This window comes from Centroberyx affinis, unplaced genomic scaffold, assembly GCF_046629955.1.
Source record: "Centroberyx affinis isolate AG114_WGS23_722 - 3 ecotype Tasmania unplaced genomic scaffold, CSIRO-AGI_Caff_v1 ptg001691l_1, whole genome shotgun sequence".
NCBI classification, from domain to species: Eukaryota; Metazoa; Chordata; class Actinopteri; order Beryciformes; family Berycidae; genus Centroberyx; species Centroberyx affinis.
The window spans coordinates 540811-556919 of record NW_027280109.1 but is presented as its reverse complement, the minus strand read 5'-3'; the positions used below and the strand labels follow the sequence as shown (position 1 = coordinate 556919).

Genomic DNA, 16109 nt, shown 5'->3' with positions numbered 1-16109 from the left:
TATAATTGGGTGAAGAGAATATCCTCTCGCAGACATACTGTAGTTTGACAACATTTATCTATTTCTATCCCCCTATATGCAGTCTTCATTCGTTTATTTGGCCTCCTGCTGTTGGTCTAACAGTCTTGTTAGAGCAGCAGTGAAACCAATCCATTTCTTGGCAGCAGGTGGCAGGCAGCTAGACAGTAAGGAGTCGCAAGGAAGTGGCTGATATAATTGCAGTGTAATCATTTTCCGGCAGCTCATCTTTTCATTCTCAGACTGCAAGCAGCGCTTTATGTTAACATACTAACGTAATAAAGCAGCCATTAATCTGCAAATACACCAGACACACTGACCTCAGAGTGTGAGGGCCAAGTCATTCAGCTTTCATCAAACATGCTCAGTCTCAGTCGAAGTTTCTTAAAAATATGAGCTAACAGAAGACTAACAACTGGCAAATCAGTCTCCAGAACGAGGGAATGTTCTATGATACACACACACACACACACACACACACACAAATACACACAGTATTAGTAAAACAATGTGTAAGTGTGAGGTGTCTAGAAAACCTCATGTCTGGTTAATATAATATTTGGAGGAAATATCATCCTCTGCACTTGTCAAACCATCTTGAACTTGTTAGATAGTTTCTACAGAGTTAGTTGTCTAACATCTAAATATATCAGATAATAGCTAAGCTAATGTCCAATGCTAATATTAGTCCTAGTTCACACGCCAAACACTTTGGCATGTGTGCTTTTCACACACAGAGCGCACCAGTGTGTGCTGTTTGCATCCTGAAGCCATCACCGCTGAGACAGGCAGAGGGAGATGTGAATGAGATGCATATCAAGTGCAGCTGTGGAAAACATCTGCACAGATTTGTACCACTAGATGGCACATATCCCCTGAAATATTGACCTCTTAAATGCAGCTGAGTATTGGGTCAATTCCTTCAATGAAAATGCAAAGCCGATGATTTCCAGTCATGTCAAAAAGAGAACAGTACGCTTTACTGGATAAAATATACATCTGGACATATATTTGAGGTCGAAAACCTTCTAAAACAATCTGCTGAAATCTGAAATACCTCACATGCTGTATATACAGCAAAAAACTACTGAAGGCTATCAACAACTCTCAACTAACTATGGTATATCCTGGTAGCCAATGTCTGAGAAACTTAATTATAGATCAAAACACAGAGAGATATCAGTCTTGAGGGAAAAAGGCTGGATTTCCCATTTATCTCTCCAACCCGCGCTGCTGTGTCTTAAACACTTCACACTGAATTAAACTGAAGTGAAAACCCACTCTTCAAACTCAGAGTGGTACTTCTTTCCACTCCAGCGCTGGGTGATAAATCTGTAGCCTTCCACCCCCTGCCCCCCACTTCCCTTGCTCTTCTCTTTTATAAGCGTTCTTCTTCTCCGCCTGGTCAGGCTGCAGTAAGTTGCAGCGCTAACCCAGAGGGTGGGGAAGCGGACTTGTGACCAGAAGGTTGTCAGTTTGAATCCCCAACACCTATTGGGGAAAATCTGGGCAGGGAAATATGCGCTCTCTTCGCTTTCTCACAACTCCTATTGAGATGTCCTTGAGCAAGGCACGGTTCCAGTGGAGTTGCTTAGTGGCCAAGAGCAGAACATTGTGGTTGCACTGGACAGCTCCCAGATGTGAATGTGTATGCATGTGAAGCAGAGCGTAGCTGAAAAAGAAAATATGTGCTCTACAAACCTTCCCCTAATAAATTGTTTTGAGCCATGAAGGTCACTTTGTTTTGTGGCATTTTTAATGTTCCTCCTCCTATGAGTTATCTTTATCCAGTGTGAGTGCTAACAGGGTTTTCCCACTTGCACTGCTCTACATGACAAATAGGATCCACATTGTATTCTGCCTAATAAAATGAATGTTGTTGTTCAATAATGCATTAAAAGTATGGGCCTAATGAATTAGTGCATCATGAATAGGTCCATCATGACACATATAAATTTAAAATAGGTCAGGATCAGGTTTTGACTTTTACTTCATCAAACCTCTATTTTACATTATCTATAGACTACTTCTCGTTGCATTACATCACAATGTATAATTCGGGACAGGGTCCCTTTAATGGAAGGTTATGTGATTCTTGGTCTTTGCACCCAGGAAATCCTGGTTAGTTAAGCGGTTTTAGGCTGATTCACAATATGTGCCAAATGAAAGTCTACAGTTATGAATTCCAAAACAAACTTTTTTTCCTGCTGAGCACATGGATTCAAACACTGCTGGTTATCAAAGTTATTGCCTGAAAGATCAAGGAAGCTTTTTCAATAAGGAAATAAAACAGACACTGTTCAGTTTATATTGATAGAAAATGGCATTGGATTGATGATCATGCCTGTCAATGGAATATTTGAATGGGATCCTAGAAGCAGTGGAAAATGATGCATCTTTGAAGACATATGGGACATACGGTATGCATTAAAAAACAGCCTATAGGTGGGTCTGAAGCAGCAGAGAAATGATAGAGATGAGCAAAAAACTCAATAACTATGGAATTTCCTGTAAACAGTGAAACTGAATCTATGGACAATGATTGGTAGCAGATCCTGCATGCCAAATATGAGAGACCCATATCAGTTCATTTAGTAGGGGAGTAGGGGAAATTTGCCTTTGCAGATGGTAAATTTGCTAGTATGATTCCTAAACTTCTCCTAAAAATCATGTCCATAGTGCTAATAAGTGCTTCACATGTCCCCTAATGAAAACATACTTATGTCACATATACATACTTATCCCCCCCTCAATTCTTACTTCCCCTCCCCTGTGCAGCACCGTGATGGAACAAAATGTTCTCAGCAACTCACCTGTCCTAGGATCATGATCAAGTTGGTTTTGTCTCTGTCTTTGGTACTGGAGTACTTTTTCTCTTGCTAATCTTTTAGTTGCAAGTCATTATGTAGCCTTGAAAGAGCAACACTGGCAAACCACTGGTATCTTCAAATAATAGCAGACTTAAGTGCCCAGTGTGAATGCAGCCACAACCTCCACACAGTGTACACAAATAACGTCTGTTCAGTTTGTCTTGGTGTGGTTCATGTTAAGCAAGCTGTTGCAAATATCTTCTTTTTCTCATTCTGCGACCACATGTGAAAGCGACAGCTATACTTGTACTTTCTGCCCAGCCCCTATATCCTTGGAAGAGATGTTTTAGCATGACAAGGCCCTAGCATGCCCTGTGGAAATTTATGGAAACCTAAGACTCTTCTCTTTCAACCGTCCTCTTTTCCATCTTCTCCCTCTGTTGCAGCATTGCCCTCTGCTCCTCCAGCAAAGTAGCAGTTAGCTGAGTTTCCTCCCAGCTCAACAAGGTGTACAGAGGTGCTGACATCAACCTGTACTTCTGAAAGCTGGCCGCCACAAAGGGGTGGTAGAGATGGTAGTGGGAGTGGGTCACCTGTGGTTGACAAGCTCCCAGAAGTCAAACCAGTTGAACCCTGTTAGGACAAGCACTGGAGTCTATCTAGGCGATGTTCGATGTTCAGAGGAAGAAAGAAGAGACCGTCCAGCTGAGCCTGCCCAGGAGCTGTCAAACGTACTTCCAATTCCCAAACCAGAAGCCATACTCCCTCTCATCTCCGGGCTGCAAAGAGGCCAACTTATCAGCAGCCAGCCCGAACAGCAGCAGCTTACCTGAACCACCCTACCCAGGGCCTCTGGCCTAACATGAGGAACTCAGTGATACAGATTAAGACATAAGTCATGGGCAGACCTCTGGCCAAACAAGTCCAAGTCCAAAAAAAGTCCAGCTTCCACCTAGCAAGAACCAAAGACCAGAGTGGACACCTAAGACCCAATGGTTAATCTCAGGCCCCTTCACCAAGGAGAAAGGCAGTTAATCACCAGTTTAGGACATTCTAGGAAACCTTGGATTGGGACCCATTAACTGCAGTGGCTCTGCATGTAGCTGGATGCCAAGAGTTAACTCCAGACTTGTTAAAGACTCATATTTATTGGTGGCCAAAACCCGGAAGAAAAACACCTCCACCCTCTGTCCTCTCTGTGACTGTTCCTCAAACACATTCAGAGCCTGTCAAGACTCTATCATGCTGAAGGACCATGATGACAGATTTTCATCCTGCTGTTTTAGACATCTGTCACAAAGATTCAAATTAGACCTCCCTGTCACACCTCAGTTGACTCATCTCTCAAACAAAAAAGCTGACCGTGAAGCTTGGTTGCCAAATAAAGATTGTTGGTGCAGTAAATCATGCTTCATGTCTGTTTGACAGAACATCAGAAGGTCCAATAGCTATAAACAAACATAATCCCTCTTCGTCATATAAAGAACATCATTCTCTCCTCTCACAGAGTGCAGTCCTTGGCTATTGATCACAGCACTGGGAAGAATAATTTGACAGGCTCCAAAATGGTGGAACATGTAAACTGTGGAGTACAGTTTGCAATTCATGTTCCCTCCACGTTTCAATAGCATCTTCACATCTACAATGCAAGAAGAAAAAATGTGGTCCCTATTGAAAAAGCAGGCTGAGAACAGTTCCAACTATAACAATGCACAGGCTTGACTGTATAGCTATTTCTTTGTGGTAGCAAAGAGGATTGGGGATAAACTGTGTTCCAAGAATCCAAGACAGTTTTGATTTAAAGAGGCATTAAGTATTCTATGACACCTATCAATTTCTATCAGCAACTAGTAGGAATTATAGCAAAATTGACAAATCATCCTTCAATCCCCACCCAACTCCCCTTTCATTCCCTTCAGGTACACTGGTCTGTAATTGACGCAAACAATTTCACAAGTCAAAAGTCACATTTACTGGGATGAGTAAGCTAGCTAATTAGAGCAGATCCAAGAGAAATGTCTGCTGAAGAGGTAATATATCACAATACATAATAATGTAATAGCAATACTGCTTTTAGCTTTTTTGGCTTCAGAACGAAATGTTGTGCAACGCTGGTCGCTCGCTCATAGCACCGTTCTCCATCGTTGAGCAGTTAGAAATGTGGATAGGTGGTGGGACGACACAGAGTAGGCTACCAGTCAGAAAGTGAGTTTTGAAAGCCGGACAACCCTTCTGTTCAGTTTCTGACTAATGTTATCACTGATACATCTGATACATTTTGTGCTTAAATAATTAATAACGATTGTATCGGGTCAGCTTACTGCCATTGCTTGTTGTTTAAACATCTATTTTGCACAGTAGTTAACATTAGGTGGAAGAAGTTACATTATTAATGTTAACATTAATTGCTTTGTGGAGTTAGCTTATTGGCTAGCTAGCTAACAAAGCCGTTGACTGAGTTGACACCTCAAGCTACAATTAGAAGAGTGGGGGCTACTTTGGTACATCACAGTAAAAATTTTGAAACAAATCTACATTATCAGACTACTCACTTGTGGCTAAACCCATGACTTATATCTTGTTCAGATATCTTGTTCTGGGCCGCTGTAATAGCCATTATTCCATGCAGTCCACTGTATGGAATACCTTGCAGAAAGAAATGAAAGGAACTGGCTGGGCTGACTGGATTCTCAATGGGTTTAAAGCAATTGTCAGATCTAGGGAAGATGAATCTACTGGAAATTGTTAATGCTTTTAGTATGATGATACCCATGCCTTGTAATTGTTCCACAGACACACACACACACACACACACACACACACACACGCACGCACACACACACACCCACAAAAATATACACACACACCCCACCACACCCACACACACTCTCTCTCCTTGCTTTTCTCTTTTTCTCTCTCTTTTCTGTTCACTACTTTAAATATTGTATTTAATACTTTGTTAATGTGTTATATTGTATCATTATTATGTGCTGTCATGTGTCTGTGTTGCTGCTGTTTTGGGCAGATAGCCCTTGAAAAAGAGATTTTTAATCTCAAACTGGTTAAATAAAGGTCAAATAAACAAATAAATAAATTAGTCAACAGCCAGCTGGGTGAGCTAATTCTCCAATGAGACCTCCGCCTTTGTATGATATTTCTGACGCAACTGCAGAACCTCTATTTGCTTCTTATATAAACATAACATTCTGTGATGCTCTGGAAAGTGACCTTACCCACTTTCTCTTGACTATACGTTCACCTACTCTCATCTAAAATGCACAGTCCTTATCAGCTTCTTTCGACCTATACTGTAGGAAAATATCAGCGAACTAGAAGGGCACTCGGAGAGCACAAACCTCCGCCAAGGTTCGTGCTATTATTGCTTGTTCGTGAGTTGGATCCGGATCCGCTCCAAAATGTAATGGGTTCTTCCTTGGCCCATGCTACACCCTTCCACGAAGTTTCATGAAAATCGGGCCAGTAGTTTTTCCATAATCCTGCTAACAGACAAACAGACGATCAAACAAACAAACGGCACCGAAAACATAACCTCCTTGGCGGAGGTAACACAATGTGCCACCTCAGTGCATCATTCCAAGTATAACACAACCAGGAGCCAACATATTGTATGAAGAGTTCTGAAGATTGTTTACAGATCTATTTTAATTTATTTTTTAGGAAATGACTGCATTAACTTTGTAGTTGTAGACTCCTAATGATAAGGTGAACACTATTCAAAATCTCCTCAAGGACTGAGGGATCGTTTTTGTGAATTGTGTGATTGTGAATATTAATTCTGGCCATTATTACATAGCAATCAGAAGAATATAATTTGGTGAAACAATCTCCTCAAGAGATTTTACAGCTCTAGAAAGAATTTGCTGATCATGAGTCAAAAAATTGAAAGTTAAGCAAATTGCTATGTCTATGCAGGTTTCCATCACTCGTCTACAAGGCAAAAGGGCACCATGCAAGCATCCCATGGACACCTGCATATTTTACCCTGCAAGATAACTTACAGGTTTTATATTGTTAATGACACAAGATATAAAATGCACAGTGAGTTTGTCTGATACCTTGTTGTTGGTATCTGAATACTGAATGATATTTTGACACCCAGAAATATTATCAGCTTCATAAAGCAGCAGTCTTGTTATTGCTCTCCGAAGTAAGGACTGAGGCCAAATCAAAAAGAGGTGGATCTGGAAATGGTTTACAAAGATTCTTCAATACAACAGAGAAACTTATGACAAACTTCCAGAAATGATCTCTTTAGATACTTCACATTTGATCAAAGTAAAGCCAAGTGTAAAAGCACAGTTTGAGAGTGAATCAATAAATATCTTTGGGCGCCTTGTTTGGTTGTGCAAGATGGCAGAATGATAGCTCTCTGCAAAGACTTGGCATGCACGCAGGAGCGGGTAAACTTGAATATGCTTGGGGCTCAAGAGGTGCCAGGGAGGGGGGAAAGAGGGGGTGCTCTGGGGGAAACAGGGAGACACAGGCGAGGAATGATGGACGGCTCACACGCCAGCCATTGTGAGAAAATTATAGCTAGGTGCCGCCAACTGAGGCAGTGTGGCGGCCAGCCAAAGGCCTGGAAGAACAAAGGCCCAGGATCCCTGTGTTTGAGTGAGCGCCGGCCTGCCCACAGAGCCCCAAACGTTCATATTTACATGCGACGCTGAAGAGTTAATTGCAGTGAATTCCTGTGCTGGGTGCAAAGTGGGGGCTGTTGTTGCTTTATTTTACATAACAAACACGCTGTTTCTAACCACTCCTCTCTGCTTCCAAGGAACTTGAACCAAAGATGCAAAAAAGGATTTGAGCTATTCAACAGAGCTTGATCGTGCACTGCCCTACACTACCCTCAAGCTAAAATAAACTAATTGTTAATCACTGTGTGTTATGTGTTGTATGTGGTTCAAAGGGTGATAGAAATACGGACACATTAGAAATAATATTATCATAGAGATAGATATGGTAAATGTTTCAAAAAGGTAAACTTCTGGGGAAGTGAAAGGCTAATAGGCGCTCATATTTAGTTTATATATTTTGTCTTATCATGAAGCTTTCGTCTTAAAACATTGGATTGGTGGCTCCCTAAGGAAAACATGAATGTTCCATACTTTCCTCCGGTTACACTGCGATTATGGGAAATGATTTGTATTTGATTCAGAGGTTCTCAGGAAATGTTCATGTGTGTGCTTTCAATTGCTGGTGAGCTAGGGGGCCCCTTTAACAAACCAGACCTCATCCTCACAGTAGTTGATGGACAAAAGCCAAAATCTGTCAGGGTTGCTACGGTGCCTGATCTTTCGTAAACGAACAGTGCCCTCTCGACTCAGACTTGGCAATGCTACCCCATGCACATCAAAGTAGAGCTGACCTTGCATACCAGATGAGGTTTGGATTAATGAGCTTTGGACATCAAACCACTGCATCACCCCCACAAGTCATCAAACCTAAGTCAGAGGAATTTACAGTGGACAAAAATGCTAAAAAATCAACATCAACCTTGCCATGCATCTCATTTTGAACACCGTGACCAGGACAGGGATAAGCAGCCAGAGAGGATATTTCAAAAGCCTCCAATTATCTGATGTGTGGGAGAGTACAATGAACTGGGCCCTACGCCAAACAGCATCCTTTACCAAACAAATAAAACTTTTGACAGGACATGTCTGCCTTTCGGAAGACTCCACACCAATATGCAGCTTATCGGTGCAACGGGAAACCTTTCTGACGTTCAGTGCTCACTGATTCCTGTGCCTTTACAATGCTCACATAAAGAGAGGAGAGTTTGACAAGCATGAACCAGGGAAATAAAACAGTCAATCTAGCCCATACAATGATGCCAGTGGACATATAAGTGGACTGTTGACATGGTTTCAAGCAGTTATGTTGTTTTAATGGCTTACACAAAGGCACTGAACAGTGAAATTAAATCAAAACCTGCCTAACAAAAAGGATTTTCCAGGCTGGAGAAAATGGTTGATACTTTTGAAAAGTGGAGCATCCTTAAAAATGTTTTACTTTGAGTATAGATACACACTGAAACACAGCAGTTTTACCAAGTGTGGTACATCTCACATGAGGCAGAAAGCAGGGAGGGAAAACTCAATAGTAATCAGAACAAACAAGCCCCTGTGGTTGAAACGCATTGCGTGTCTGACATTTTTTGCATCATATTTAAGGACACTCCTATTTTCTGTACTTGGTTTATTACTGGCCTGCTGAGTCTGTTTTTTGTTCCCTATTTTTCAATCCTGCAATGGTCAGACAGGGTTCTCAACTCCCAAGCTCAAGCATCACCTGCTATTATAACTGCCAAAAGAGTAGATATGAATGAACATATCTCTGATCAAATTTGTCCCTTGACCCAGGGTTACATACATTTTTTGATTGGAAACGGGCATCTTGAACACGGAGCTCAACAAATATAGAAAGAGAGGATGACAAACAAGCTCTGAAATACATAATTACATTAATGTATGCATGTAAATGAAAGCATGTGTATACATTTATGTTCTTAATGTGGATCCCAGGAAGAGTAGCTGTTACCTTGGTAACAACTAATTGGGATCCAAATAAACAATAAACAATGAACAAGAACACAGAGCTGTTGTCAAATGAAAAAATGCATATTTACCACAAAAAGTTATCGAGAAATTAATAAAATAAAAAAAAAAATGCATTTTTTAAATCATACAGTGGGTTTTTAACAGATTCATACGGCCAAGGGCTATGACACTTTCTCAACAGATACACGATCATGTAAACTTTCGATTCAAGTAAGAAAAAAAGAAAAACTCGGAAGGAAAAAAATTGAGTTATAAGACTTTAAACCCAACAGCAGAGACAGTGTCATATCTGAGCTGCCTGAACAAGCATGCACACAACTGTTCTGCTCCACTGGGGGAGAACACCTGCCTTCATTTAGGGAGGTTTTCCCAGAGGCCTCTGCTACTGTCACAGCTGGACATTTGAATAGTCAATGAAAGTAACTCTTTAATATTTGACCATAGTGACAGATGTGTGCAGAGGCATCGCTCAGGTCATTAAAACTCGGCTTCTCCTCACTGACAGGCTGTGAAAGACCCACATCAGACAAAACAGGTCAAATCAAGAGCGATTTATGAAGAGTCAAAAGTAAATCAACACACTTTTCCAATGTGTGAACGCTGGACTGACGCAGATCTTCTCTCCACAATCTCAACATAGCAACAGAATATGTGATTTCAAAAGTTTCCTTCGCTGGTTTTGATAAATGGTCGAATCTGTCTGTGTATTCCACATTAGCGTAGACTTTGATCACAGCCAAAACATTTCAGAAATGTATGAATCCTTTGAAGATTTCCTTTGACAAAGTTGCATACTCTCCTCCTCAGTCCACAACGTTCTAGACCAAGTGGAGAAACGTTTCTACTGTTCATCTGATATTATCACGGCAGGAGATAAACATTCATTTATTGGGTATGTAAAGAAAATCCTGGCTCTTATTTGAATAGGCAAATTACATGAAATCAAAGCAATAAAATTCCTTTCCCTAAAGAAGGTTATTTTGCAGCTTTGAACTTTGAAGCCATAATTAAAGTCCTACAAGTTAAATCACTGTAATTTAGTCTAAGTTTATATATCATTTTTCTTTAGACAAATAAACTATATTATTGCAAACATATAGTACTCTCTTACAAGCGGTAATGAAACAAAAACAATGTAATAATTCACCTTATGGCTCTAGGTCATTGCAGGCAAAAACATACTTTAACATCAAAACAGTCATATTTATGTGTGGGGGAAAGTAGTTAGAGTTTAATGTCAGACTTTCCAAATGAAATTCTTGAAAATGAAAATCCGTCTTTGAATTAGTCCTTGAGCGCTAAAAGTCTGACAGGCCTTGGGTTTCATCTGGTGATCGATTTCTGGCTTTTTACCACTCAAAGCTCTTTTTGGGCCACTAGTGGACCCCTACCAGGACTGAGAACATCAAGGGATATGTTTCAGCTTTCATCACAGCGTGAAATCACAATGTGTATCATAATATTAGAGAGTTGTGGTCCAAGTATTGAATTAAATTGTATCGGGAGCTTTCTGACAATACCCAAAACTGATCATAATATCAGAGGATTTTTTTGTGCCGATCCTTTTAATGACATTATTAATGGAGGAGCCACAAAGGCTACCTTTGGCCTATTAATGAGCCAGTCAATTTAGTAAAACTAATTTTATCAGCTATGAATGAAAAATGAATGACTTGTGTGTTTGTTATTGTTGGCATAAGTAACAAGGAGACTTTGCTTTGATCAGGAAAGTATCTGAACCCTGTAGGAGAATTTAATCAGCAACAAGGTTTTGGCTTCAAAATATCTGTGTAGGAAAAAAAAAGCAAGTTGATTAAGTAAAGGGGGAGGGAGTAGAAAAGCAATAAAAAGAGCCCATACCTAAAGAGATCATTAAGTTAATGGATTGCTAGTGGCTAAAAGCATTACATTGTTGTGTATCTCAGACTTCAGAGATCTGTGGATAGTGAAGGCCGAGTCCACAGCGGTGCGCCATGCTGTGTGAAGGCGCTGAGCAGTAAAAGCCAGCTCCAAAGTGACGAGGGGCATTAGCAGCCCTGCATCCTCCAGTCTGCAGCTGGTATTAGCAGGCACCAAGCGCTCTGTCAACACCTATTACTCCACACACAAATCATCTGACCGGCGTCAGCACTTTCCCTGTGCTCTAGCACAAAAAAAATTGAGGGAAAAGAAAGATATGAGGTTGAATTGGAATACCCTGAATAACATGAAGCGAACACGGGTGAATATGGTCACATTTGGGAAAGTATGTTCTGTAATGTGTTATGAGCAAAATAGTCATGGAAAAGGGCTGAGATGTCATTGGAAAGGCTCTGATGAGTGGAATACATAAGGAAATAGAAATACACTGTACATAGTGATCAGACTAATGTGTTTGTCCATGGCTGACAGGACAGCTATTACTTGAAATTATAGTGGCCTAATCATTATCAAGAGCAGGTTGAAACGTGATAGAATAAAGAAGCACATCTGATTTATATTTTAAAAGCAGAAGTTAGAGTTTATTATTATCTAATATAGTTTCCACGCCAGCTGTTACCGACTAGACACTGTAATCCTTCTGGGTGCTTTAACACCCGACTATGACACACAAAACCTGAAATAGGTGGACATTCACAGAGCTTGTAAACTAAAGCTTGACAGTCACAAGCGTTATACCGCGGGACAAAAAGTGCCACGGAAAAGACAACTGGATCAGCGTCAGACAAATACTGAGGATCCAAGTGCATTGCTGGTGGGCAATAACACACACATCAAAGGCCATTTACTTTGTGTGTTTAAGCTGTGTGGTGGAGATCTTTGCCTCTGGCCGAAGCGAACGAAAACTAATGTGTTATGGTAATCTAGCCGTTCTCTGACAAGTAAGGGGATTTGTGTGCTGCGTGTGGATGTGGAGAACTGGCTCTGAACCTAAGTAGCATCATTATGGACTAAACACAGCTAAAACAAAAAACGAGGCTTTCTGGTGCCCCACAGTCTACCCAGCTAGGGCTGTATAAGAATGGGGGAGGGGAGCGGAGGGGAGGGGGGGTCTTAGTGGATGTGAACCCTTACAGTGAGAGAAACTCATACAATTATGGCAATTAATGGAATAGATTGAGATCTATTATTTCAACTGGCCTCATCAAATTCACAGTCATGACATATTATCACTCAGTGAAAATTGAAGTGGGAAGTGAGTGACTGCCAAGATGTGAGGCAATTAAGTAATTTTTGGTCCCACAGGATGTGCTATATGCCCTGTAAATGTATAAAACGTTTCCCTTTCATTCAGGCTAAACTGGATAACCTTTAAAGCAGTAATCCATGAGATTCTTGATTTTTTATTTTTTTTCATTATTTTGGTAATCTGTTGCTAAGCACTCATTGCTGTGGTGTTTCAGCACTGCACTTCCCAGAGATCAGCTGTCAATCAAACAGTGTGTCCAGCACTGTGACGTCTTTTTCCTTCGATTTTCTATCAATGAAGTTTGAGTTTCTGTTGGTGATGCTCTTTTCTTTGTCTGTTCAGCCATGGTGGCTATCACTGCTCATGATAACTACACAGTTCTGTTTATTAAAAAAAAGCGAGAAATGTGAAACGCATCACTTCCTGTACAGCAGAGGATTTTCCCGGGAAAGAGCTACCAGACACCAGGCGTTTAGAACAGCAAATGGAAAAGCTTTCATGAACTGGATATAGATTGATTCACTATTGTGTTATATCAATCGACGATGGAGAGTAGAAAAAATCCACATTTATCTATACGAATATATCACAGATTACTTTAATTGTAGCATATTGTAAGTATGCAATAGAAATGACATGTAAGCCAGTTGTATGTATTCCTACCACTCCAGGTCGAACATTAACCTCTGCTTATTCCATTGCCACTGGAGTAGAAAGCCAGGTCCACTGCAGCTCAGCTCCTGCTGGGTTGCAAATGGGGAGGAGGGTTTGGGAGATGAAAGACTGTGAGAACTGTTAGCAGCTGCCGATTCCTTAGATCAATAAATCAATGCTCCTTCCTTTATCAGCATTAACTACATTTGTAATGGGTGTGATGTGTGACTGATAGTTTTAGAGTGATAAGGTGAAGATAGGGTTGGTGACTGGTGGAGAGGGGCGAACTGTTGGCCACATGTTGGATAAAAGAACTTGTCTATGAATGAAAATGTGGGCCGGATCTTGTAAAAAAACAAAAAAACAAAATCAGTGCATTTCAATATAGGGTGGTAACAGCTAAAACCAATTTCATGAGATGTGTAAGTCTCTGTGATCCAAGGTATTTCCCAACGACTATAATTAGGTGTGCACTCGCCTAATTCATCTCATGTCACCGTGAGAATTTGCGCAATTCCTCCTTCGTCACTGTTCCTGGTAACACCGGGTGTTAACAGAAATTGCAATACGGAGTAAACAGCACGAGACGCGAGCGTGCTGTATAAAAGTGCACGCTTGTAAAAAGTATGTGATGCGTAAAATGGTGTTAACGTGAGAACTACACACTGTGCGCACTGTGGCAGGTGACTTAAAGATACCCAGTCCGTTACCGTAGGTCACACCGGTTATAACTGTCATGAAGAAGGAAAAGAAAACATACTTTTAAAATCATTTCAGTGTCCTTTTATTGTACGAATATAAAGAATAAATAGCAGTTCTCTTAATTTACATGATAAAACAAGTGGCCGATACACAGCTGTATCAATAATCCACGTTTAACTCTGAGGTCGATCTGCGTTATCCAAAGGGAAAACAACAAGTCCTTACATGGCACTATGCGCCATCTCCATAAATACAAAATATATAACCAATATTCTCCACAAATAAAGTAGACTCTGGTTACAATTAATACTGGCTTTGTACAGGGAGCTATATATAATTGCATGGCGCCACATATACATAAAATACATAAAATACATTCCTACACTCGGTAGTGCATGTGAAAATCACAAAAAAATAATGAGCTTATAATTTATTCTTGCTGTTGAAGAGTCTTTTAGCTGGAACAGGAGCATTTGCAGTCTGTGATGATGGGGTACTGAACCGGTATCCACGCGCACTTTAGCCCTCCTTTCCTCTGCACGCATCTCCACCTCAGTATCGTCAGATGGGTCGAGTTCGCAGGTTTACACACCATCCCCTCCGGAACCGAACACGACCTTTTGCTGAGGCAGCTGCCCACCCGGACGAACCGGGGCCAAAACCTATTCCCCAGGTCGTTCCAGGTGTACACGACCGGACAAAACGAGTATGCCCACAGCCACTGCTGCAGCCTCCGCTTCAGTTTTTTACTGGGCTTGTGCTTCTTGCCGAACTGCACGTCGAAATCCATCGCTTTGATTTCTTTCGGCATCGCTCCGCCGGGCTTTTGAATCTCAAAGTCATCCAGCTCCTCGTTCCCGGTGTATTTGTCCTCGATGGGCGGTAAAATAGACAAAAAGCGACTGTCGAAGTCTCCCAGGACGGTCTTCAGCTCGGTCTCGTTAAGGTCCCTCTCCTTGGGGTCAAAGACCGGATCGGGATCCTCTTTTAATTCCACAAGTGGCAAACTGTCACTCGGGATGGGGCGGAGAAGGTAGTAATGCTGACAAAGCCCCTTGTCCATCAGAAGTCCGAGGGACAGGACCAGCAGATACATGGCTGCAAAATGCTGCGGATGATCCATGTCAGTCAATCCAACAGTTTGATGCGCCCGGAGTCTTTGGAGAGCACTAGGGCCACTTTCTTGGAGTGCGCAATTACGCGAGAGCCGTATCCAACTTTGCGTCTTGAGTGTCCTCAAAATTCACACCGCCTTTCCCATGACTTCTTGGAAATCCGTGACAGAAAAAGAAATTACAATGGACAAGATCAATGTCTTTGTATGACGTTCTTCCGTGGCAGCATCAGTGGAACCCGTTTTTAGGAAGAGGCGCGCGCTCTGCACCGCGTTACAAAGCTCAGATCTTCTCTCGTCGGGCTCCCTGCGCATGGGCTCGGCATGATGCTCCGTTGTCTCCTGCAGAAAGGCGGTGAGCGTAACCTGCGACCTCCGTTATATCCTCACGCGAATCGTGATGTAATTCGTGTGCCCCCTTTTGAATGTGGGTTTGTTGTAGGAGATCCCCAACACCTCCTTCCTCCACCACACCAAAGGGGGCGGGGGATGCAGGGAGAGGAGACGCCCCCTGTCGGTTTTCAAGCCTACTTATCCCACTGATCGACCACAATGGGAATGGCTGTTTCATTTTCAGGGGTTTTGTCATCATCATCATCATCATCATCAGAAGCTGGAGAACCCTTCTGCAGGGGGGAAGGGGGGCCTCGATTCACTAAACCCTAAGCTATGGCAAAGGCCCTGCATCTAATATCATTTACCACCAAACGTCCAATCCTGCTTGTATAATTAAACTAAATTTATAGGGACAAAGTGACTGACAAGACATTTTTATTTGGTCCAGGGTTTTTTTGTTGTTGGTTTTTTTGCATCAAGGACCCACAGATAGATTCGTTTCAGACCTCCATTGGGTGAGATTTTTTTTAAACCTAGGATTAGAATGGTCATCCTTACATGTTCTCTACTTGGGAAAAGTTCCAGTCAATTAAAGTGAAATTAAACTATTCCTCATTTTGGCTGGGGAACCTCTGGAACCACTCAAGGCGGTTCCTGGACTCCACTTTGGGAACCACTGATTTGGTCAATGTGATAAATTACTGTAGGTCACCAAACTATCA

The 16109-nt window shown here is 41.6% G+C and overlaps 1 protein-coding gene across 1 annotated transcript; it reads right to left on the bottom strand.

The window, feature by feature from the left end:
- Positions 1-14021: 14021 nt before the first annotated feature.
- On the bottom strand, positions 14022-15382 carry LOC139651624 (noggin-like). Its single transcript, XM_071528625.1, has one exon. The coding sequence runs from the start codon at positions 15058-15060 to the stop codon at positions 14392-14394; it is 669 nt and encodes a 222-aa protein (XP_071384726.1). The 5' UTR covers positions 15061-15382; the 3' UTR covers positions 14022-14391.
- Between the last annotated feature and the right edge of the window lie 727 nt (positions 15383-16109).

Excerpts from the sequence above, each read along its gene's own strand:
- LOC139651624 (XM_071528625.1), bottom strand. The coding sequence starts at position 15,060 with ATGGATCATCCGCAGCATTTTGCAGCCATGTATCTGCTGGTCCTGTCC.